This window comes from Bombus terrestris, chromosome 9 (genome assembly GCF_910591885.1).
Source record: "Bombus terrestris chromosome 9, iyBomTerr1.2, whole genome shotgun sequence".
NCBI lineage: Eukaryota > Metazoa > Arthropoda > Insecta > Hymenoptera > Apidae > Bombus > Bombus terrestris.
In genome coordinates, this window is record NC_063277.1 from 12,123,746 (window position 1) to 12,147,343 (window position 23,598).

General features: G+C 35.5%; 4 protein-coding genes and 1 long non-coding RNA gene across 5 annotated transcripts; 2 read left to right on the plus strand and 3 right to left on the minus strand.

The window, feature by feature from the left end:
* Window positions 1–271: 271 nt before the first annotated feature.
* Window positions 272–8,006, minus strand: LOC125385613. Its single transcript, XR_007225082.1, has 3 exons — window positions 5,628–8,006; window positions 4,557–5,253; window positions 272–1,443 (listed from the first exon to the last, which is right to left on the minus strand). It is a non-coding gene; the product is annotated as an uncharacterized LOC125385613 (long non-coding RNA).
* Window positions 8,007–10,107: 2,101 nt separating this feature from the next.
* On the plus strand, window positions 10,108–13,335 carry LOC100649886 (mitochondrial potassium channel ATP-binding subunit). The gene is made up of 10 exons (XM_003397532.4): window positions 10,108–10,433; window positions 10,525–10,849; window positions 10,932–11,099; window positions 11,193–11,606; window positions 11,669–11,980; window positions 12,059–12,282; window positions 12,379–12,553; window positions 12,626–12,804; window positions 12,885–13,032; window positions 13,109–13,335. The coding sequence occupies exons 1-10, from the start codon at window positions 10,378–10,380 to the stop codon at window positions 13,187–13,189; spliced, it is 2,082 nt and encodes a 693-aa protein (XP_003397580.1). The 5' UTR covers window positions 10,108–10,377; the 3' UTR covers window positions 13,190–13,335.
* A 28-nt stretch (window positions 13,336–13,363) lies between these two features.
* LOC105666061 (titin homolog) lies at window positions 13,364–19,516 on the minus strand. The gene is made up of 3 exons (XM_012311955.3): window positions 19,439–19,516; window positions 13,957–18,997; window positions 13,364–13,890 (listed from the first exon to the last, which is right to left on the minus strand). Exons 1-3 carry the CDS (start codon window positions 19,514–19,516, stop codon window positions 13,463–13,465), a joined length of 5,547 nt encoding a protein of 1,848 aa, XP_012167345.2. The 3' UTR covers window positions 13,364–13,462.
* A 394-nt stretch (window positions 19,517–19,910) lies between these two features.
* Window positions 19,911–21,281, minus strand: LOC100649581 (TM2 domain-containing protein CG10795). The gene is made up of 3 exons (XM_012311734.3): window positions 20,951–21,281; window positions 20,642–20,723; window positions 19,911–20,459 (listed from the first exon to the last, which is right to left on the minus strand). The coding sequence occupies exons 1-3, from the start codon at window positions 21,150–21,152 to the stop codon at window positions 20,183–20,185; spliced, it is 561 nt and encodes a 186-aa protein (XP_012167124.1). The 5' UTR covers window positions 21,153–21,281; the 3' UTR covers window positions 19,911–20,182.
* A 58-nt stretch (window positions 21,282–21,339) lies between these two features.
* LOC100647384 lies at window positions 21,340–23,513 on the plus strand. Its single transcript, XM_003397671.4, has 4 exons — window positions 21,340–21,507; window positions 21,643–22,030; window positions 22,326–22,552; window positions 22,902–23,513. The coding sequence occupies exons 2-4, from the start codon at window positions 21,645–21,647 to the stop codon at window positions 23,300–23,302; spliced, it is 1,014 nt and encodes a 337-aa protein (XP_003397719.2). The 5' UTR covers window positions 21,340–21,507; window positions 21,643–21,644; the 3' UTR covers window positions 23,303–23,513.
* Window positions 23,514–23,598: the final 85 nt, after the last annotated feature.

Below are 23,598 nucleotides of genomic sequence, written 5' to 3' on the forward strand. Positions count from 1 at the left end.
CTTTGGACTTTTGTAGATTTAACCGTTCTTATTATAGCTAACAGTATCATAGAGGGTAGAAGATTTATAGATTTGTAGCATTGAAATATCTAAATTACGTAAAGTCGAGATTAGAATACAGAAGGTGATAAATAGAGAAGGTGATAATAAAGAAAAAAAAACAATAGAAAAAATATTATTAATACTATTAATTAATATTAAGTATTCAAGCACATACTAAATTTTCAAATATATAATTTTTTGAATGTTCGAATGTTCAGATATTTGAATATTTAAATGTCTAAATGTCTGAATCATGCGAACGTTTGAATATCCATCGAAATTCCAAAATAATGTTCCTGTTCAATATTAAATTTCTAAGCAATCGCTTCAAACCTCCTGATTATTTGTATAAAAAGTTTGAGACATTTTCACGTACTAACTAATTCACTAAAAAAGCTAATGTTTTTCTCGTCTTGAGTATCGTAGACCGAAATGATGAACCTAACCAGAAGGGCCAAAGTAGTGATACTATATTTTTAAGTTAATAGCCGTATGAGAGAAGTTGATCGGTTTTCAGACCTAACCCATAAATCCGATTACAAGAACAGATTTATTTTGACTGAAGCACGTGACCCAACAAAAACGTTCGCACCCTTAATCTGTCTTCTTTATTCGAATCGAAAATGCAACACCTGCTTGCGACAGAACAGATGCATTTACCGCAACAGATTATCATTCGTTCATAAAGGGACCTGTCACCCAGCCGGATATAGAGTCACTTTATTACTTTTCATAATATATTCCAGGGCACGAGCTTGTCTCCCCTCGTTTTTACGTATACCTACCCCTATTACTTAATTCTGAATCTCCTTGTTTGACTAATTGGTATTTATCTATGATTCGTTAGTTCATTCTTTTCGTAAAGTATTGAAAATTGTTACCGAGTTTCAATTTATTATTCGTATTATTCATAGTAAATATTTTACTTTTCACTGAAGATAATAATATTCGGAGATAACAGATGGCCAAGATTTTCATTAAAATCGCACTATACACAAGCGTATGTCAATAAATATCCTCTTTTCCCAAAGGAATAATATAAACCGTTAATTAAACAAACACTAAAAAATACGCAGAAATCCAAATCAATAAAATGCCAAAATCAGATAAAGTATCCTATTCGGACTGTACAATTTTTGATCCGAATGTGACTTTTCCTGGGTATTTCAGGTCGCTAAAGCTGAAGATCATTTTTCATGGTAATGGACCGTTTCGAAAACTCGGCCTTATGAATAGTTAGCCCACAGATCTTCTCTGTAGATATCCGCATAAGATCGTGGCTATACAGGGCGGTAAACGCAAGAACAAGAAGCCAATGCCAATGCTCCAAATGTCAATCTCTGCCAATGCCAAATGCTCTCTGTATGATCACAGCCTTCTGATCGATCGCCTCGCAGCATCCTAAAAATGAAAAATAACCCAAACCTAATTCGATACTCACGATTCGAATGCATAGAATAGAGTAAGCCATACATTGGATTAAAAGTACGAAATTTAAAAAAAAAGAGTTAAAAAAGAGAGTTAAAATCCACGAGGACGTCACGCATCAACAGACAAGCCGAAATTTGTTACGCTTTGTTTCCATGAAAAACGGTCCACATTTTCAGCTTGAGCGTATTCAAAAAACCCTAAAAAGTGTCATTCTAGCCGAATATTTCGCAATGCGCACATTAAACCAGAGTTCCAAAATTACATATCACAGTACACGGAAGGATAGAATTTGCCAAAATTTTATTTACATTCATTCGGCTGGCCACCCCACGATAAACCTATATGCCAAATATTATCTTCCTGGCGGCAAGAATCAGAATTCTAATTGCGTGGAGAGTCGCTAAATCGTCGTGGTATTAACTAAATCCGGATGGATACAGGGAATCGTGCGATATAAATCGTCTGTGCCACCCAATGGTTTCGCGTACTAATATCGCTCATAATTTATAGCCGTGACCCTGCGTGTTTGTCGAATCGAAGGAGGGTCGTTAAGGCTGTCGTACGCTGGATAGAACCGCGAAAATCGTACGTTCGACGGGTGACCTTCCCGATCAGAAGCCATAAGTCAACCGTTAAGCCATCGCAAACGATGATGACGCGCCTACCAAACTTGAAATAATGCGACGAATGGAGAGAAAAATATAATATGTGCTGTGTACGTGGCGCGCCTACTCTGTTTGCTAAATATTTGGGGATGACCGAGCGTGAAAGCAATAATCGTTTCGAGAAAATATTATCCGGTTCCGTCGTCGCGTTCACAAGGTGGGAGAACGATAATATTCGCGTGCCGTGGGTGATGGCACGATTGTAATAATACGCGTTTATTGGGGAGAATTTGGAACTTTGTAACTTCAATCCATCGAGAATCGGATCTTTTCAGATCTTAAGAAAAATTTGTTTTACCAATTTACGGTTGAAAAATATGTTTCCTGATGTTTCTGTAAAAAAGACATAGTATGCGAAAACTTTAAGCTAATTTTGCTGGAATTAAATACGCTTTTTGCTAACAATTTGTAGTTAGATAATAATTCGTAATATACATCATTGTGTAAATACGATATTAAGAATTAAGGGTTAAAAATAATTTGGTGAGAGTTTTGTAAGTAGATTTTTGAAGTATTAATTTTCCTGATCCTTTGTAACGAACGTATGCAGATTTAACAGAGAAAAATGTTAATATAATTTCACTTTACATTTCTGGTTTATTTGATAGATCAATCGTAATTTTTGTAAAGTTAATTAATACATATAGCTGTGAATTATAGTTGAGTAAATTGGTTAAAATCTATTACTTAGAATTTCACAGATCGATATATTTATGACAAAAACAATACAACAAAAGGTGAACAGTTAAATAAACTATTAACAAATATGTAAAACTCCTGGAATGGCCACTCAACGACCGTGAAGATTCCGGACGATAAATGAAGACGAACAATAGATTAAAAAGGTTTGATAGGTAACAATTCTTTCGTCATAAGATATTATTATAACCATAGAACTAAAGAAGAATATATCTATCGTGTATTACTGGAAATTATTTCGTACTGATTTTAAAGAATTCATCAAACAGAATTCGAGCGTTTCATAAGAAAACCAAAATTACCTTCGCCGATGTATTAAAAAAGAAAGGAATAATTTTCATAAAGCTTAATCTTCGAAGGAAGTAAATTTCCTCAAAATCGACGACACTACATCCCTTTTATCTCCGCTTATGAAAAACAATCGTAAATTAAAATTCATGCCAGATTAAATAAAATCAAATTAGAGCAAACAATCTTCGGAAAGAAATATTGATCCGATTCCGGAGAGACCGAAATCCCGTTCTGTTCCTGGGAACTTGTTCCTATAAAAAGTCACGACAATGGCGGAACACTCAGTTTTCTTGGACTTTCCCTTGCTTGGTTGCTCTTGGGGTAGCGGATAAATGGCTACCTCGTTTCTTCTACACCCTTGAAGTTGATTGTATCACGGACCAGGGCTTGGGACGGGGGATGGGGGGGTGAGGGATGGAAGAACTGTTGAAAGAAGGGACAAAGGAGCACCAAGCAAAGGACGCGAAAAACACTGGGAGATGAAGAAGACAACGTTGACTCGCTTGAAATTACGATACAGCCCCGGCTGGTCGCGTGTACACACGCCCACCAAACTTTCTCGTTACATTACGTTAATTGCGTATTTAAGCTTCTCCGATATTAAACTTAATTACATCGTATTATATTGCTCGCGTGGGGGGAAACGATTCACCTTGAACGGGGATCATCCTCCCGGTGAAGCAAAGTGCCCTTATTGTACAGTTGCTGCACTTGTTTTTACAATTACGCGATTGTTTCGCCAACTTGAGGGAAGTTCGTCAATGTATCTGCCATAATATCGTATTATTTTAAGGGAAGTTTGGATGGAACGAGAGAGAAGATAATATTCGAGCGTCTTGTGTTTGAACGTTCAAATTTAAATCCGTCGTATTTATGGTGAATCTTCGATTTTCGATTCCCTTCTCCTCTGTGATTATTTCGCTGTTAAAAATGTAAGGATACTTTCGGTGGAAATTTTTGCTATCCACTTTTTCTCCCCTTAATAACTGTTCTAGTTTCTAATATCAATATACTTGAAGTCGTATTTCTTAATATTCTTTATACACCACTATCGTCATTAAACAGTTCAACATTATAGAATTTTACCTGGAACTATCAAAGCATCCTTAAAAATATATGTTATAAATACAGTATTGGAGCGGTACGTCTTTTACACTTTATTTCACTTGTACCATAAAGAGTTGTTTAGGTTTCCTTATTGAAACAATGGACACTTCCTTTGATCATATTATTGCTTTAAAAATTGTACGTATCTTTCATTTAAATTACTTAAGAAATAGTCCATCGATTAGTTACGTCAAATAATAATAACCAGTTATATGTGTATCAGAAATAATCACAAAGCGTGATGTATAAAAAGAAGATACATAATCATAAATATATACACAGGAAAATATAAGTAAATATATGTTCGTTGCCTCGACTTACCGATCGAAAAATATTCCAGCTTCTACAACCACCGTACCTCGATTTCCATCATCATCACATCCTCGTTTCATCGAATAAAATCCAGACACCCTGTAAACAGGTCCATCGCAATTTCACATGGCTAAGGACAATACAGAACCGGGTAGCTGGAAAACAATATTTCTAACGCGTTCTGGAGCAAAATGGCGGGATATTTAACAGCAACGCGCGAAGAACGCGCAACAACCAAATTATCATCTTTCCTGTCGCAGAATAAGGCGATTTGTGAAACCGGGCAAAGTGAACACCGACGAACCATTCTACGGCGACATTGTCTGCGTCTGTCGTCGCTTGTGTACGTAGCTTAACGCCCACAATATCGGGTTGCCGAGCGACCCGCCGGCTCTACGGGGAAAATTTAATTTCAGCTGACAACATCCTGTTTCGCTACACACTGTGCTCAGCATTCTACAAAATCGCATGCGAGACGATACGGACAGGATGGTAAGCAAGCCTTCGACGACGATGACTCCAGATTGGTTGTAGGTTTCACGATCGATGACCATTCCACATCGTTTTTGTTTCCTTCTTGATATCGAGTTTATAGTCTTCCTTTTTAGTTTTCGTTCTTTGGGAATATAACATTCGTGCACATTCAATCATTTTCTTCTTATTCTCCTTCACGTTTGTATTATATCTTTTCGGATATCTTCTTCTTCTGGAATATTTTATTCGTAAAAAGCATGGAATATAAGAAAAGCAGTAAAATTGCGTCAGATACTAAAACAAAATATTTTAAATACTCTCTATATTTTAAGAATATCTATTGAAATATAAGGTCCATTTTGGGCCATACAAATCCGAGGAGAACGGTAGGTTTAAATCGAATTAATTGGATAATAAAAGCGATCGGATACTATGAAAGAAGTGAGAGCGTTTGAGGAATTAAGATGTTTGATCGAATAATGCAAAAATAATTTATCTGCATCCATATTTTTGCATTTCTACTACCATTTGTACTACCGAACTTCGATAATCATAAAAATACGAGCTAAAAGGCCGAAAACGATACTCCGTAAAAACCAAGAATACCATTTCTCCATCCTCGCCGCTTAAACGTAAACAATCTTATTATATTTCTCTGGTGATTTAACAAGACTCGCTAGTTCCTTCCGATAACGAGTGCTTTACAGTACCAAACAGTTTATCCGCAACAATTTTTCGACATGCCGGTCGTGTGCGGATGGTGTATCGCCGTGAAACACGGGGGCGAGTTGGGCATTTTCCAGCGGCAACGCCACCACCACTAAGCATCACCGGCTGCCGCCACCACCGTCGATCCTCCGACGAAAGCCACGACACGGCCTGTGCATACAAACGGTTCCACGGTTCGCCGTGAGCAAGCCTGGGCCGGCGTTCGAATGCGTGCAACTCGCACGAGTGGAAAATACCTCAGAAGCTGAGGATGGCTACAACCACTATTTGTTCTAGTCTAGTCTCGCTCGGATCGCGTAGCCACCCAATTTCCCCTACTCTACCTCTGGCAACCGATCCCTCGTCCTGTTCCAACACGCTTTGTCTCGCCTCTCCGTCTTTCCGTCTAACCCCCTTGAGTAACCCTCGCTCGGTGCACGACCCTTTCCTCATTTCCTCCTCTCCCTTTCTCGCCCTTTCTACCACCCTCCTCTCTTCCTCCACGCGCTGCCTCTCTCGCGTGTCCGTCATCCTCTGGTTACTCTTTTAGCCAGGTCTCTGTTTCTGTCTCTCTCTCTCACTCTCTCACTCTCCTCCAACCCCGCGATCCACCCCAGTTTCACCAGTCGTCCCTCCTCTCCTTCCTCGTCTCATCCTCGCTGCTGTTCCGTTCGTTACTCGTTCCCCACTCGTCCCTACTAGTTTCGTGCGTCTATTTATCCACCTAGCGGTATGATATTACACCCCGGGGCACACTTTGGCATTCCCCCACGCAGCCACGTCGGCGGTGGCACCCCTGACGCACCCTCTGCTCGAGCCACGCCCAATCGTGGCCCACCGAACACCTCCCGTACAGCAGCCAGTCCATTGGCCCACGCTGACTTTGCGTCATCGCCACCCCGGCACTTGCACCGCGTGTTTCACGGATACGCCACCGCCACACAGCCGCCGCTACCGCTTGCTACCACCGCCGCCACCGCCGACGCCGTCGTCGCGCGCGCGACTCCACTTTGCCGGCTGATTGCGAGGGCATCGGCTCGCCGACAGAGACCGCCGAAAGGACCGAGGAAGAAAAGGAACAGGCTGGATATACCGGGAGAGTATCGAGAAAACGGGGCGAGGGCTAAAGGGAGCGGGGGAAAAAACGAGAGAGCGGACAAAGGGAAGTCGAAGGCGGAGGAAGAGAGCCGGAGAATGGCGTTGTGGAGCTCTGGTCGCTCTGGCGAAGAGGGTGTTGAAATTTAGGAGGCTTCATTTGGACCATTCTTTTACCGTCGCTGTATCGCGCGCCGTAGTTATTACGCTTATACTGAAATTTTTCCCTTTCTTTTTACGTTTTTTGCCTTCCTTTCCTTCTTGCTTTATGTTTCTTTCTTTTGTTTCTACCTCGTCTTCTCTTTTTGGGGTGGTCGCATTGGAACGAAGAGTTGCAGGCGGATGTTTCCGAAGACGAAGAGGTTAAGGGACTCTCTTGAATTGAGCGCGTTGATCGTGTGTAACCGAGAGCTTCTGTCTTCTCGCCTTCCGACTCGGAATCTGGGTTAAGAGGCTGACCTCGAGCCTCGATGGCTTTTGTCGAAGAAAGTGTTTTAACGCGCCACCGACCGCCCACGCTCAGCTCGCCTCTCACAAGTTTCGATTCGTTAAAGATGGAATAGCAACCCCGGTGGAATCGAGGCTTTTATGAGCGGAGCCTCGGAATATTTGTTTGTTCGACGCGTTTCGCTCGATTGTGCTCTCTTTTTTATGAATCGCAGCTTGCAAATTACATATCCATGAATTGATTTAATTTTTCCCTTAGCAAACAAGACTCTCATCATACAAGATCAATTCTTCACTGTTCCTACAATATAATGGATATTGTATAAAATTATAATTAAATTTAATTATAATCGATCTTATACATAGAAATTAAGGTCAAGCGGAGTAACCCTACTTTAGTTCATTGTTTATCAAGAGATTCAGATATTTAATAAATAGTAAAATATTCCTGTCATTTCCTACGTTTGGTGAAACCTTTGTATTTCTTCTGATATTACATTTAACGGGATGCTGGGACTCATAATTATGTAATTTAGCATACTTTAATATATACTGTAATATATTTATACATACATGCACTTTCCAAAAATCTTATTTCATCCACATTAATTCCGTACTATTCTCTACAAATTTTCCATAATCTTATGTATTCACAGCTAAATAAAATTGCAATAATGGAGATTAAAGTATATATTTCTGCTCGTTCTTTTATCAAAAAGAAAATAAACTATTTCGCCCTTAGACGATACTAAAAAACGGCTGAAGCACCAGCAGAAAATTATACAACCGTTTAAAACGTTGAAGAACCGAGAGTAGAAGAACTCTACGCCTACGAAAATCAAAAGCGTACTTGGGCCGCACATCCATGAACGTAACGAGCCACTCTTCGACTTATCTCGCCGAAGATACGGTTTTTCTAACGGATAACAACGGGGAGCCGTTGTTCCCTGTGCGTTATGCAGGAAGCAGCAGCTTTGATCAGTATGGTAATGCATCGGCCCCATGAAAAAGCTCTGAAATTGCGACTCGTTGCAAGCGTTGGATGAGGAGCAGGCGAACCAGAGAAGAAGGACGAGATTTAGGGTGAACAGTTGAGCCTCGAAAGGCCTAATCGTCCCGGCAGCCTCTTTGTACGCAAAGTTAATAACGTGTATTTATGTATTTGCCACGTTTAATTGCCTGTGCGGCTATTACATTCGCTCTGAAATGCTCGCTCCCGCCTTGAATACACCGCAGAGGGTAGTATTAAGTACTTGCTCGAGTGTTCAGCGAGTCTGGCAATGACACGAGACCTTCGTGTACTGTACAGACCGGTTGCTGTTCTACCATTCCTCTTAAACTTGTTAAATATCGATACTTTAAAATCTCCATGCAATTTTCCTTCTTTTGTGATCAGCAACTTCCCTTTTTTAATGAATGACGAATATCCTATGGGTTGAATTAGGTCTATCAATTAGCTTCTACCTTAATATTGCCATTAAACTCGTCAAGTAACAGTGCTTCAAGGCCTCCTTGCTATTTCTTTTTCATAATCAGGACATTTATTTCTTGTTTGGACCAGATGTGGTTGCAGTTACTGTTGGCTTGTTTCGGTAAATTGAATTTTTGAAAAAAGAAGAAAGAAACAAATGATATATATGATGCTTGTAACAATAAATTCTGGTCTAAAATGGCCAGTTCTTCTACTATCCCTATTAAAGTTATTAAATATTGATAATTCTATTTTTTTTAATTAAAAATTTAATTTTTCAATGCATTAATATTTTTTGCTAGTTATGACCACCTTTTTTATTGGAAATAACGAGTTCATTTTTTGGATTTATACATGTATGTGCATGTTATTCAGTATACTGTAAATATACTATATAAATAGTATTACCATGAAATTGTTATTGGAAATTACAATGTAATATTCTGCTGTTGCCTCAATAAATATTCAAATCGTTAGCTCTCGGTAGAGTACAGTATTATATCGAAGAATTATTGTTTCAGTGGATGGATAAATTAATATCCACCAATATCTATTTGATTTGCTTAGAATGCGTAAATATAAATGTTATCGTTGAAGAATTACTGCTATAAATTAATTTACCTCCAACTTAATTGCAATATTGTTATTAAACCTTAATAGAAATATATCCTTTTTTATTTATCTAGTTGCAATTCATCTGTGGAAAAATCAAATATAAGCGCCATTTTGAATTACGATTTCAAAACAAAAAGAAGTATTCGGCAAAATACAAATAAAATATAAAACAGTATTTCGCTAAAGTATTTTGAATATTTCAAAAGATATATTTCCTTCATGTTTTTAAGTTGTATATAGATTGAACCTATAAATTAATTTATAGGTTGTGACAAACTAACTGAAAGACTTGGCGCGTAAATCATGGTAGCCATATTTAAAATCTTTTTACAAAATTAAATTTCTCTTATAGTCTACATTAAACACATTTTATTATCTTCACTTTCCATATTTCATTTATTTTTCGTAATTTGTCACTAATATGGATAACACATCAGTATCATGGTATATGTTTGTCATTATATTGAACATAAGATTTAGATAACAACTTACTTTAAATTCTTTCTTCATTAAAAGAATTTTCGTCAAAAGAATTCTACTGCAAACGAATTTGAAACACAGCATACAATCCTAACTTTTGTTTTAATACATCACTGTTACTTCAGCATCATTCTATATTCTATCAGATCCACTATTTTTCACTCGATTTTTACCATGTGTTCCATCACGAACAAGTTGTAGAGAGGCTATCAAAATTAACAGTACAGTAAGCGCTATCTAGTGACAAATTTGGGAAACAAAATTGCTGCAAGCGCTTTCAATATGGCGCTCCCCTTGGCACAGTATTAATTATCTTTGGTATTATGAATTCCTCTAACCTTATTGAATGTTGTTTATTAATTCATTAGGTAATAGCTGGTATTAGACTAGTCATCATGTTCCTAAAAATAAAAAATAAATGAAGAGTATTCTTTTATTGCTTCATACAAATTGAGACATGACAAGTGTATCATAAAAAATAACTCGAATATTAGTATATTTTATAGAATTAAATAACGAATAAAATAATATTTTACGAAAATGTCTATACTGAGGACTGTGTTATATAAACATATTAATTATTCAAGATGTTCAAGGTATCATTCATGTTTTGTAATAAATTTTTTATACGATAAATTGTAATAATCTTAAGTTTGTATTCAATCATTATAAATATTTTTGTTACAGGAGTTCCTTGTTATTATTTCTATCGAAACAAAAGGACAAACCTTTTAATCTAGCAAAACGAAAATTTAATAGTGGTATCAAAGAGCCTGTAAAAAATGACAATAGTGAATTAAAAAATTTCTCAACAGTTTTAAAATTTGGTTCAGGTGGTTTAGGTAGTATTGTATTAACATGCATGATAAAGTGTCATACTTCTGTTGTTGAAGGCAAAACGCTTAAAATTTCGGAAAATATTATAAAAGATAATAAAGAATTGACTTTGAAATGGAGAAAGTTTTTAGAATATTTGTATCCATATTTTTGGCAATTATTGATAGCTTTGTCAGTAAGTATTTATGTACAATACATATGCATATATGGATTTTATATTTTTGTATACTTATGTAATTGTTAACTTTAACTTTTAGAGTGCAATGGTTGTTGCTGTATTAAATATTTGGATACCACAATATGTAGGAAATGTTATAAATATATTAACAAAAATCTGTCAAACCAAAGGAGAAGATAGCTTGAAAACTGTGCTGTTACAATTGACAGAACCTGCATTTGCATTAGCACGTATGTATGTTGCACAAGTATGTAAATATTTATCTGGAAAAAAGTATATTTTTTATACTATTTATAAAATAATTTAAATTGAAAAATTATAGGAAATCTCTTACTTTTAGGCACTTTTTACCTTTGCATATATTTATATGCTTTCACACGTGGGAGAAAGAATAGCTATGAATTTAAAGAAAGATGTATTTAAATCAATTATAATGCAAGACATCACGTTCTTTGATAAGAATCGTAGTGGTGAAATAGTAAGTCGATTAACCAGTGATATTCAAGACTTTAAAAGTACCTTTAAAACATGTATATCACAAGGCTTAAGAAGCACCACGCAAATTATTGGGTGTATAGTTTCTGTAATAGGGATTTCACCACAATTGACTGCAGCTACAGTGTTATCTTTGCCTACTATAATTCTTATTGGTACATTGCTTGGAAGAGGTTTAAGAAAATTATCTATAGAGGCACAGAATCAACTTGCTAAATCTGCAGATGTTTGTGAGGAAGCCATACAAAATATTAGAACGGTAATATCATGTGTGATAATGATGAATTGTTTTAAATAATTTATAGCATATTATTTGTATAGGTGAAAGCATTTTCAGCCGAAGAAAAAGAGATAGAAATGTTCTGCAAAGAAACTACACTAGGAGCTGCATTATATGAAAAATTAGGTTTGGGAATTGCTTTGTTCCAAGGGGGGACAAATCTATTTCTCAATGGTATCTTACTTTGTACTTTATATTTTGGTGGACATTTAATGTCTACCGGGCAATTATCTCCAGGAGATTTAATGGCTTTTTTAATGGCCGTACAAACTATACAAAAATCTTTATCTCAATTATCATTGTTATTTGGATCATATGTTAGAGGTGTTAGTGCTGGTGCTAGAGTTTTTGAGGTATATATACAATTTTGTTTTATATCAATACAATGAAAAGTATTCTTTATTTTATTTTAATCCAATCTCTTATTATAGTATCTAGAAATGCCACCATCACATCAGATGATTAATGGAGAAGTTATTACAGACCAATCCCTGGCAGGAAATATCACGTTTAAAGACGTGGAATTTAGCTATCCTACTCGTCAAGATCACATTATTTTAAAGAATTTTAACTTAGACATTCCTGCTGGGAAAACAGTAGCTATCGTTGGTTCCAGCGGCAATGGAAAATCAACGATAGCTGCCTTGTTAGAAAGGTACTTTGATTATCTTAAATTCAAAAATTTTTTTCATATAAAATTTGATCATCAATTAGTCTACCAAATAATATAAAATAATATAAAATATTTCAGATTTTATGACGTTAATAATGGCTCAATTACAATTGATGGTAAAGACTTAAGATCGCTCAATGCTAGTTACCTCCGAGGTAATGTTTTAGGGTATATAAATCAAGAACCTATTTTATTTGCCACTAGTATTATGGAAAATATTCGATACGGAAAGCCGGATGCTACAGATGAAGATGTAAATATTATTAAAATTAGAGGTTTATTAAAGTTATACTTCTACAGAAAAATTATTATTAAATATTCTTAGGTCATTGAAGTTGCTAAAGAAGCAAATGCTCATGAATTTATTATGAATTTTCCGAGTAAGTACGATACGCAAGTAGGAGAAAGGGGAGCACAACTTTCCGGTGGACAAAAGCAACGTATTGCAATCGCAAGGGCTTTATTAAAAAGACCTTCCATTTTAATCCTAGACGAAGCTACAAGGTAAGAATCATAGACAACAGTTATTGTAATAACTCTATATATTTGAACTGATTGTTCTAATTTTATACAATAACCTTTAGTGCGTTAGATTATGAAAGTGAACGAATTGTACAGAAAGCGCTAGACAATGTTACTCAAGGAAGAACAGTCGTAGTAATCGCTCACAGATTAAGCACGATTAAAAATGCTGACATTATTGTTGTATTGCAACGAGGAGTAATCACGGAAGTACGCATTCCAATACAAAATTCCAGACATGACATTGAATTAAATTAATATATTTATTTTCACATCTTATTTTCAGATGGGTACACATACAGAATTAATTAAAAAGAAAGGCTTATATTACACTTTAGTAAACGAACAAGAGAAAGCTAATGCATAATATTAATGAAACTCTAAATCATAATACAATTTTCGAAATATTTATTTTGGAATAATAGGAATAATATTTGAGGGCGTTGTATGAACTACCTCTGATTCTAATATATATATATACACGCTTAAATATATATAATTTATATTTTCAAATATTTATATTTTTTTATCTTCATCTTTATACCTGCTATATTATTTATATTTTACATTTTATATTTATATTTTTAATTTAATACATCAATGCAATTTTTTAAATAAAAATTCACTAATATATTTTATATCATCCTTGGTGATGTAACATATTTAAAATTTTTGTCAAGCATTGCTTAATCTTATCAATGATATAGTATATCGCTGACGGCATATGTATATCTTTCGGAGTAGTTGCTGATTCTTTTTGTGCAACATTATTACACGCGTCCTCCTTATCTATAGTCTGAGAATATTTATGAAATGATTTCGAATGTTTTTTCATTGCTCTAGAATCAGGCTTTTCGGTTATTACATTTGAAACTGTTTCTTCAGTATTAATTTTAGGTATTGCACTATCATTTTGTAATACAGATTCTCCATTTGTGCTGATCAAGCTTGTTGGATCAGTGGTTATCATTCTATTTAAATCGTAATTTGATGATTCACCGTTTCCATATTCAATGGGTATTTGTTCATCACTTCCTTTATTATTAAGTTCTGGATCTTCCTTTGTAGCTGTAATTATATCATTTAGGACAGGTGTAGCAGATGGACCATGTAAAGTGAATTCTTCTGACTTACTTGTTTCTAACAATGGTTCATTTGCCTCTGTTCCTGTATTTGTTTCTCTAGGTACTGTCATATTAGATATTAGAGCATCAGGTAAAATAGCTGAAGTGGTACCAATAGCATCAGTTCCAATAGTTGGCTCTTTAGTAAATTCTTCTGTTACAGTACGTTCAACTTCCAGAATAGGTTCCTCAGGATTTTCCGAGAATGATTCAGTTGGAATTATGTAAGTAATTGGTTGTTCTTGTGGTTTTGTAGTATCAGGGGCTATTGAATTGGTTAATATATTATTATATTCTTTTTCTAAACTAGGATTTTCAGTAGCAGAAGTACCAACGAGTGATTTGTTTAAAATTACTTCCGTTACTTCATCCGGTTCTGTATTTATACGGGTGGTTGGATCCGGTAGAATTGTTGGTTCAGTGTTAATATTTTCAATTTCAGGAATCGGCAATTCAGAATTTTCAGTAGTAGGAATTACAACCGGTGATTCGTCTGAAATTACTTCTCCTGCTGGTTCCCCTTCGGGTTCTGTATTTATAAGGGTTGTTGGATCAGTTAAAATTGTTGGTTCAGTGTTAATATTTTCAATTTGAGGAATCGGTAATTCAGAATTTTCAGTAGTGGGAATTACAGCTGGTGATTCGTTTGAAACTACTTCTTTTGCTGGTTCCCCTTCCGGTTCTGTATTTATAAGGGTTGTTGGATCAGTTAAAATTGTTGGTTCAGTGTTAATATTTTCAATTTCAGGAATCGGTAATTCAGGATTTTCAGTAGTAGGAATTACAACCGGTGATTCGTCTGAAATTACTTCTTTTGCTGGTTCTCCTTCTGGTTCTGTATTTATAGGAATGGTTGGATCAGGTAGAATTGCTGATTCAGCGTTAGTATTTTCAATTTCAGGAATTGGTATCTCAGAATTTTCAGTAGTAGGAATTACAACCGGTGATTCGTCTGAAATTACTTCTCCTGTTGGTTCCCCTTCCGGTTCTGTATTTATAAGGGTTGTTGGATCAGTTAAAATTGTTGGTTCCGTGTTAGTATTTTCAATTTCAGGCACCGGCAATTCAGAATTTTCAGTAGTGGGAATTACAGCTGGTGATTCGTTTAAAACTACTTCTTTTGCTGGTTCCACTTCCGGTTCTGTATTTATAAGAGTTGTTGGATCAGTTAAAATTGTTGGTTCCGTGTTAGTATTTTCAATTTCAGGCACCGGTAATTCAGGATTTTCAGTAGTGGGAATTACAACCGGTGATTCGTCTGAAATTACTTCTTTTTCTGGTTCTCCTTCTGGTTCTGTATTTATAGGAATGGTTGGATCAGATAGAATTGCTGATTCAGCGTTAGTATTTTCAATTTCAGGAATTGGTATCTCAGAATTTTCAGTAGTAGGAATTACAACCGGTGATTCGTCTGAAATTACTTCTCCTGCTGGTTCCCCCTCCGGTTCTGTATTTATAAGGGTTGTTGGATCAGTTAAAATTGTTGGTTCCGTGTTAGTATTTTCAATTTCAGGCACCGGCAATTCAGAATTTTCAGTAGTAGGAATTACAACCGGTGATTCGTCTGAAATTACTTCTCCTGCTGGTTTCCCTTCCGGTTCTGTATTTATAAGGGTGGTTGGATCAGGTAGAATTGTTGGTTCAGTATTAATATTTTCAATTTCAGGAATCGGTAATTCAGGATTTTCAGTAGTGGGAATTACAGCTGGTGATTCGTTTGAAACTACTTCTTTTGCTGGTTCCACTTCCGGTTCTGTATTTATAAGGGTTGTTGGATCAGTTAAAATTGTCGGTTCCGTGTTAGTATTTTCAATTTCAGGCACCGGTAATTCAGAATTTTCAGTAGTAGGAATTACAACCGGTGATTCGTCTGAAATTACTTCTCCTGCTGGTTCCCCTTCGGGTTCTGTATTTATAAGGGTTGTTGGATCAGTTAAAATTGTTGGTTCCGTGTTAATATTTTCAATTTCAGGCATCGGCAATTCAGAATTTTCAGTAGTAGGAATTACAACCGGTGATTCGTCTGAAATTACTTCTCCTGCTGGTTCCCCTTCCGGTTCTGTATTTATAAGGGTTGTTGGATCAGTTAAAATTGTTGGTTCCGTGTTAATATTTTCAATTTCAGGAACCGGTAATTCAGGATTTTCAGTAGTAGGAATTACAGCTGGTGATTCGTTTGAAACTACTTCTTTTGCTGGTTCCCCTTCCGGTTCTGTATTTATAAGGGTGGTTGGATCAGGTAGAATTGTTGGTTCAGTGTTAATATTTTCAATTTCAGGCATCGGCAATTCAGAATTTTCAGTAGTAGGAATTACAACCGGTGATTCGTCTGAAATTACTTCTCCTGCTGGTTCCCCTTCGGGTTCTGTATTTATAAGGGTTGTTGGATCAGTTAAAATTGTTGGTTCCGTGTTAATATTTTCAATTTCAGGCATCGGCAATTCAGAATTTTCAGTAGTAGGAATTACAACCGGTGATTCGTCTGAAATTACTTCTCCTGCTGGTTCCCCTTCCGGTTCTGTATTTATAAGGGTTGTTGGATCAGTTAAAATTGTTGGTTCCGTGTTAATATTTTCAATTTCAGGAATCGGTAATTCATGATTTTCAGTAGTAGGAATTCCAACCGGTAATTCGTTTAAAACTATTTCTTTTGCTGGTTCCCTTTCCGGTTCTCTATTTGTAAGGGTGGTTGGATCAGGTAGAATTGCCGATTCAGTGTTAGTATTTTCAATTTCAGGAATCGGCAATTCAGAATTTTCAGTGGTAGGAATTGCAACCGGTGATTCGTCTGGAATTACTTCTTTTGCTGGTTCCCCTTCCGGTTCTGTATTGATAAGGGTTGTTGTATCAGTTAAAGTTGTTGGCTCAGTATTAATATTTCCAATTTCAGTAATAGGTAATGCAGAATTTTCATTAGGAGGAATTCCAACTGGTGATTCGTCTGAAATTACTTTTGTTGCCGGTTCCCCTTCCGGTTCTGTATTGATAAGGGTTGTTGAATCAGTTAAAGTTGTTGGTTCCGTGTTAATATTTTCAATTTCAGGCATCGGCAATTCAGAATTTTCAGTAGTAGGAATTACAACCGGTGATTCGTCTGAAATTACTTCTCCTGCTGGTTCCCCTTCCGGTTCTGTATTTATAAGGGTTGTTGGATCAGTTAAAATTGTTGGTTCAGTGTTAATATTTTCAATTTCAGGAATCGGTAATTCAGAATTTTTAGTAGTAGGAATTACAACCGGTGATTCATTTAAAACTGCTTGTGCTACCGGTTCTTCTTCCGGTTCTATATTATTAAGAGTTGTTGGATCTCCTATAATTATTTCTTCAGTGCTAATGTTTTCAGTTTCAGTAGTTGATTCTTCGCTCAAATTTTCTGGTGCTTTATATTGATCTGTCAAATTAGGATCTTCAGAAATAGGAATTTGCACGGATGGTTCAATTGGATTTATTGGTGTAGCCGGTTCTTCTTTCGCTTCTACATTATTAAGGATTGTAGGGTCTTCTGAAATTGTTGGCGCAATGTTCATGCTTTCACTTTCAGGAATGGTTTTTTCGCTGGATTCCTCTTGTATAATATGTTGGTTTTCTAAGTTAGGTTCTTCAGTAGATATTTCTATAGGCGATTCAGTTGGAATTATTTCTGCAATCGGTTGTTCCTCTGGTCGACTAGGAGCTGTAACATCCTCTCTAATTATTGGTAGAGTGTTTTCAGCTTCATTGATTGATTCCTCGTTAAATGCTTTTGTTGTACTATGGTTTTGTAATGTAGGATCATTAATAGGAATTTCCAAGGGCGGTTTGTTTGAATCTAGGTTTGTAATCGGTTTGTTATTTCTGAGGCTTGTAGGATCGGCTAAAGTTATTGGTTCAGTGTCGATGTTTCTGGTTCCAAACGTTGGCTCTTCGTTAAATTCGTCTGTAGTAATATATTGTTTCCCCAAACTAGGATTCTCGGAACCAGGAATATTTTCTCGCTCTATGTTTTCTAACATTGATGGATCATCTAAAATTGTTGGTGCAGTTCTATCTTGGTCATCAGGTGATTGCTCCTCAGGATCATCCGTTATAATTCTCGTATGACCATTTTCAAATGGTCCTGCTACAGTCGTAGATCCTAATTCTTTATTCCCATTTACTTCGATGGGCAAATTAAATTCAGTCGGATACGTGTTCTCTACTGCAATTGTTGAATACGTGGCAGTTATAGGTATCGCGAAATCTCCAGTGTTTGTAAAACGTGACTTTTCCAAAGCACGTTCCGTCGTCGCTACAATATCATTACTATCACCTGATCGCGTGAGTTCAGGTACGAATGGTTCGGTGTAAGAAGTCGTTATCGACATAATTTCATCATCATTCTTAGACGTTGAATTAGTCGTAGTGTCTTCTTCATTCGTAAATAGCGTTTCACAAGTTTCCGATCTTCCCCTTATCGGAAATACAGTTTCCTTTGGTGCCATATTTTCTTTCTTTCCATCCCGTGGATGATTTCTACACGAGGATAATGATTCTGGTTCACGACAAGTACTGGATGGTTTACACATTTCAGTTTTTGTGTCATAAGCCATATTTTTTGGACACGTGTAGAAATTTTGGTTCATTTTCTTACCATGCATCGAGCAAGTATAAAACAAACCACAGTTATCTGGAACCGGAAATGTGCCGGTTTTTAGGCAATCGGGACGTTGAACAGAATCAAAAATATCGGAATTTTGTCCGTTGGTAACAGAAATATGCTTCTCACGAGGTACCAAGATACATTTTTGTAGATGGCTTTCGAAATGTCTGTTTTGGGGACACTGGGCCAAAATGATTTTGTTCTGTCTGCAAATGTAGTAGTATCTTGGATTTGTGCAGTGTGGTTTTAATACATTTGACCCGCAAGATTTTTTGTTATTTACATAAAGCGCTTTTCCGCCACCGATTACACCCATACAATCGCCCCTGTCTACGTCGAAATATTGGTTGATCCTGCATGATGAATGCTTAGATTTAAAAGTCCTGGGATATCTGTGTGCCTCATAATTTGTGATATCTGTGGCATCAACGTCCTGTAGATAATTAGAGGTTCATTTATGAGATTGTATATCTAAAATATAATTAAACTGACGATCTGCGATTTTACAATGACGGAAGTAATCTTTACATAGTTTGATTAAAAAGAGATGAATTTTATAATTATGAAATCTGTTTTCCTTAAATCGTGACGTCATTGACGTTTTTTGAATAAAAAATTGAAAAAATTCTGAGAGAAAGCTGTTTAAATATCTAAGTTAAACGAAACGGTCTATATTTGTTAAATATTTAATTTGTTTAATAAAAATAACTACATTTAATTAAAAGAATTGTTATGTTAAATTTATTATTGCGAAAGTATATAAAATTTATTTTATATTGCTCCGAAAAAATAGAAAAAGAAACAGCTTGTAAATTCTGTCCCATCTAATGTCAGAATACACTAAATTATAATAATAAAATAATGGAAGACTTACATCTAATCTGCTCACTGGTTGACTAACTACGATTAGAGTCACAAATTGGAATAGTAAAACTAGAATAAAACTCTTCATATTCGATAGTCACATTAATCGAAGTGAAGGTTTTTTTACTTATTTGATCAGTGAGAATACTTTTTACACTCGATGCCGAAAGTTGTCTGTCCATCAAGGTAACGTGTTTCAGCACTTTTATATCAAAAACGTGCTGGATGATAATTAAGCTGCGATAATTGCAATTATCGGGAACGTCATTTTACACAATATACAAGTGCGTGATCAAGTTTACACGTTGTTCTTCACATAAGTTTGCTTAATTAACTGTGATTAAATTACGTCGGTAGGCACGTTTTGTAAATTAGGTAAGCATTAATCCTTCTGATATTCAAGATGATAACAATAACGGCGAATATAAAAGAATGCAATGATCGTAAACTTAGAAGTATTTAATAGAGGAAGAAAGGAACACTTACAGATAAAAACAAATATTTATTACACGAACATACTGGCAATAGGTAATAAGTCAGTAACAAATCTGTATATACAATGTTTCGTTGAAATACATATCTACAAAACAATTATCTTCTGTTTGTTCATTAAAATAGCATACACAGTAATTTTTTCTCTGTATGCTGATATAGGACTCGATTCTAGGATTGTATATCGTTGTTTGTGATTAAAGCATGGGCTGTAGAACTTTTAGACTGATCAATCGTTATCTTCTGTATGAGAAAAAATCATTCAACATTCGTATTGTGGCACTCTGTACGTAAAGTTATTACTTGTCACAATATGAATTCCTGCACCATAATATGGTATCACATAATGCGAACCATCCGCAGGTCCCACAATTTGTGTTGCAATAAGTATTATATCAGCAAATTGGCCAAGAAAGAGGAATCCCAAAGTACTTAACTTAAGAAAGCCCAATGCTGGATATCCAAGATAAAATCTATCTGCCCCGAACATTCCAAGAAATATAGAGAGTAACAATGATGTCTCGAATGAATATCCGTTTCTGTAAATATAAATTTAAAAAACAATTTTATTTATTGTATGTATATTTTTTAAGTTAAATATTAAATATAACCTTAAATATAACCAGTATCATGTTTATAAACACATTTTCAATATTACAAATATTAGTAAATTCCATTTGAAACATTAATATAGTAAACAAACGATATTATATATACTTACGTCCATTTACAAGGAATATCTTTCTTGAATGTATTATTTTTTGTTTCTGTACAAATGAGGCCATCCGCAGCCAGACATAACACTGAGAACAAAACAATGAATATGTAATTTAAACTTCCATGTATGCAAAGTTAGAAACGGTAAAAAATTTATCTATCTATGAACGAAGAAAACAAAGAAAAATTTTAAACGATTAACGACTACAGAATGCACGTTTTCAAACTTAGAGTACATCTAACATATAGGTTATGTCGAACTTTCCTTCTTTTTCAGAGCAATAAGAAGAAAAACGCAATAAAATTTATCTACCTTTGGCTTTATTTTCCTTCGTGCAACCTTTGGGTTGTTGCGTTTTCGGATCTATGAAATCATAATCGGGATGAGGACAGATATATTGTCCCATTCGTAGGTTACTGCAGTCGATTTCATACGTGTAATCAACACCATTGCTCAGCGGTATCGAGAGAAAAAGCAAAAAGAGTCCGCTAAGATATTGCATCAGGTGGAACATGCCGTTTCATTTTATAACAATTGCTATAAATACCACACTCTGTCACTGTATCTACTGTCTCTCGCAAATTCGCGATATCCTGTACATGTTTGTATTTTGAACGCACTGTCATTAAAACGACTTCCCTCTGGCGCCAACTGCTTGGAATGTTCATGAACTATATTTTATGATATTTCTTCTGGCGCCAGATTTTCCGTTAACATCAAACACATCGCGTTAAGTGAAACGTTTTACAGATATGATAGACTAGAATTTTAACACTTAAATCGCATTAATTAAGTACTTCAGTTGAAGTATGCAATTATTTATAGTAAATAGCGTGATACTTCTTGGAGAATATGAAACTCTTCTTTTTGTAAGTACTATTAGACGTTTTATTAAGATAAAATGGATAGCCATAAGGGTTAGAATAGATATAAATAGAATAGATTTTGCAATCGAATGCAAAATTCATTGTAATAATATATTATTTTGGAATTTTGCTCTTTAGTTATGTTGCGTGAGATCGTGCAAGGAATTTATATAAGTCGCGCAAGTTTAGTCGCGTTGGTGGTAAGAAATAAACAGTGGAAGACCGCCGTGATAGTTGAGCGTCTTTTCTGTGCTAAAATGGCTTCTTCGTCGTTGAAAAGTACTCGGAAAACTTATAGCTTCGAGGAACGAGAAATTTTAATAACCTTGATAAATAAGTACGAAGATATCGAGGATAAGAGGTCCGATCCGATATCAATGTATAAACGAAAATCAGCATGGTCTCAACTGGCCAACGAATACAACTCGATGGTAGGTCCTCAAGCGATACGTTCGGCTGTACAGTTGAGACGCTGCTGGGAAAATATGAAAGCGTGCAAACGGAATCGTGAAGAGAAGAAATTACGGTAAATACAATATTTTCGCGATATCGTCTACTTTTCATTCATGTCGGCCTATAAATATGTAAAAACGCGGGAATATACGAATCAGGGAATATACGAATATACTCATCTTTCTCAGATTATTTATTTTTCCGTTCAGAGTTTTTACGTAATACAACTTTTTCAGTATATAAGTTAGTTTCCTACTAGTTTATAAACTTTTATTTATCTCGATTTCTTATCAAATATTATTGGAGATATAACTAACGAAATTTGTATAAATTTATGGAATGACACACCTTTATATCGACTTTTTCAGTGGTATTTCGAGAAGCTTTTGTCACCTATCGAAGGATCACACACGGTCGAAAAGTTGGGAAAATAGGAATCCCATGGCAGAAGTTCCTATTCCTACCGGAACCGTAGGTTTGCCGCCAAATGTCGTGTTTGAGCCAAAAGAGTCTGAACCGTTTACGTTGCAAACTGTCTGTACTATAAAGCCTTCAAAACAATTCTCGAAAGAGGAAAATAATTATAAAGATTCAGGTTATTTCTTCTTCCTTTTCATTTTATCTCCTTTTATCTTTTGCTATTGATTTCTTTTCTGTAAAAATCACTGCCTTCATTTTTGCATTCTACAATTTATCCTTCATTTATGAATAATGGAAAGGACAAATACTCAAAGGCTTCATTTGTTCTTTACTTTACAATTTCTACATTTATGTGATCTATTGATTTATCTATTTATTAAAATATTTTACTTTATTGTTTTATTTTTTCCAAAGTAAAGAGACTCGAAATTTTCTGCTTTGCCGTTTTTCAAACGAAGATCTGCAAAATTTAACAATTTCATACCCCAAAAACATGTCATTCAACATTCCCTTTATTACCTCAGATTCTGTCAAGAGTAAAATCGATTCGAATTCGTTATCGCACGGTTCAGTAACCGACTGTTTCGACAAATCCAAAAATGATTTGGACTCGCTCATGGTGGAGAAATTAGACAAAGACGAACTACCGGAGAAAAATCGAATAATTTTCAAATCGAACGCAACTCAAACGTTCATCTCTCCTTCGATTGTTCACGAGCAGCCTCGAAGGACGAAGAGATCCCTTCACAAAGAGGAAGAGCTGCACGTATTGGCTTTATCGGAGGCACAGATGAAAGTTGATATCGCTGCCATGTTGAAAGAGGAGGCCAGAATTAAATTAGAAGAGGCTCACTATCGTAAAGAAGAGGCGAGGCTAAGGATGCTTCTTTTTACGTATAAGCTCGATAGGATAAAGGAAGATTGACTCGAGAGAATAAAATGAATATACTTACGTACGCTTCGTGCGATGGCTTTGTTCACTTCTTTTTTCACGGTGATCAAAAGGAAAGGGGCAGATACCATTAGATTAAATATAAACGAACGATATCTGACATCTGTAATATCTGTTTATTAATAGCAATTTCTTTCTAACTACAATTGAAATCGTAATAAATAAATGCTGATAATTTTAGTTACTTATGATTCGCTAATAATAGTTTTCAAACACGAACAAGGAGTCTTGTCAATCCTTGCTATCGATTATTTTATAATTTGTTTCGT

Excerpts from the sequence above, each read along its gene's own strand:
- LOC100649886 (XM_003397532.4), top strand. The coding sequence starts at position 10,378 with ATGTCTATACTGAGGACTGTGTTATATAAACATATTAATTATTCAAGA. Across the intron at positions 11,100-11,192 it reads CACGTATGTATGTTGCACAA|GCACTTTTTACCTTTGCATA; the intron begins GTATGTAAATAT and ends TCTTACTTTTAG. Across the intron at positions 11,607-11,668 it reads CCATACAAAATATTAGAACG|GTGAAAGCATTTTCAGCCGA; the intron begins GTAATATCATGT and ends TTATTTGTATAG.
- LOC105666061 (XM_012311955.3), bottom strand. The coding sequence starts at position 19,516 with ATGAAGAGTTTTATTCTAGTTTTACTATTCCAATTTGTGACTCTAATC. Across the intron at positions 18,998-19,438 it reads AACCAGTGAGCAGATTAGAT|GACGTTGATGCCACAGATAT; the intron begins GTAAGTCTTCCA and ends AATTATCTACAG. Across the intron at positions 13,891-13,956 it reads TGAACCATTGTTAGAAACAA|CTACAAAGGAAGATCCAGAA; the intron begins GTAAGTCAGAAG and ends ATATAATTACAG.
- LOC100649581 (XM_012311734.3), bottom strand. The coding sequence starts at position 21,152 with ATGTTCCACCTGATGCAATATCTTAGCGGACTCTTTTTGCTTTTTCTC. Across the intron at positions 20,724-20,950 it reads GAAGGAAAATAAAGCCAAAG|TGTTATGTCTGGCTGCGGAT; the intron begins GTAGATAAATTT and ends TTTTGTTCTCAG. Across the intron at positions 20,460-20,641 it reads GATATTCCTTGTAAATGGAC|AAACGGATATTCATTCGAGA; the intron begins GTAAGTATATAT and ends TTATATTTACAG.
- LOC100647384 (XM_003397671.4), top strand. The coding sequence starts at position 21,645 with ATGTTGCGTGAGATCGTGCAAGGAATTTATATAAGTCGCGCAAGTTTA. Across the intron at positions 22,031-22,325 it reads CGTGAAGAGAAGAAATTACG|TGGTATTTCGAGAAGCTTTT; the intron begins GTAAATACAATA and ends CGACTTTTTCAG. Across the intron at positions 22,553-22,901 it reads AAATAATTATAAAGATTCAG|ATTCTGTCAAGAGTAAAATC; the intron begins GTTATTTCTTCT and ends TTATTACCTCAG.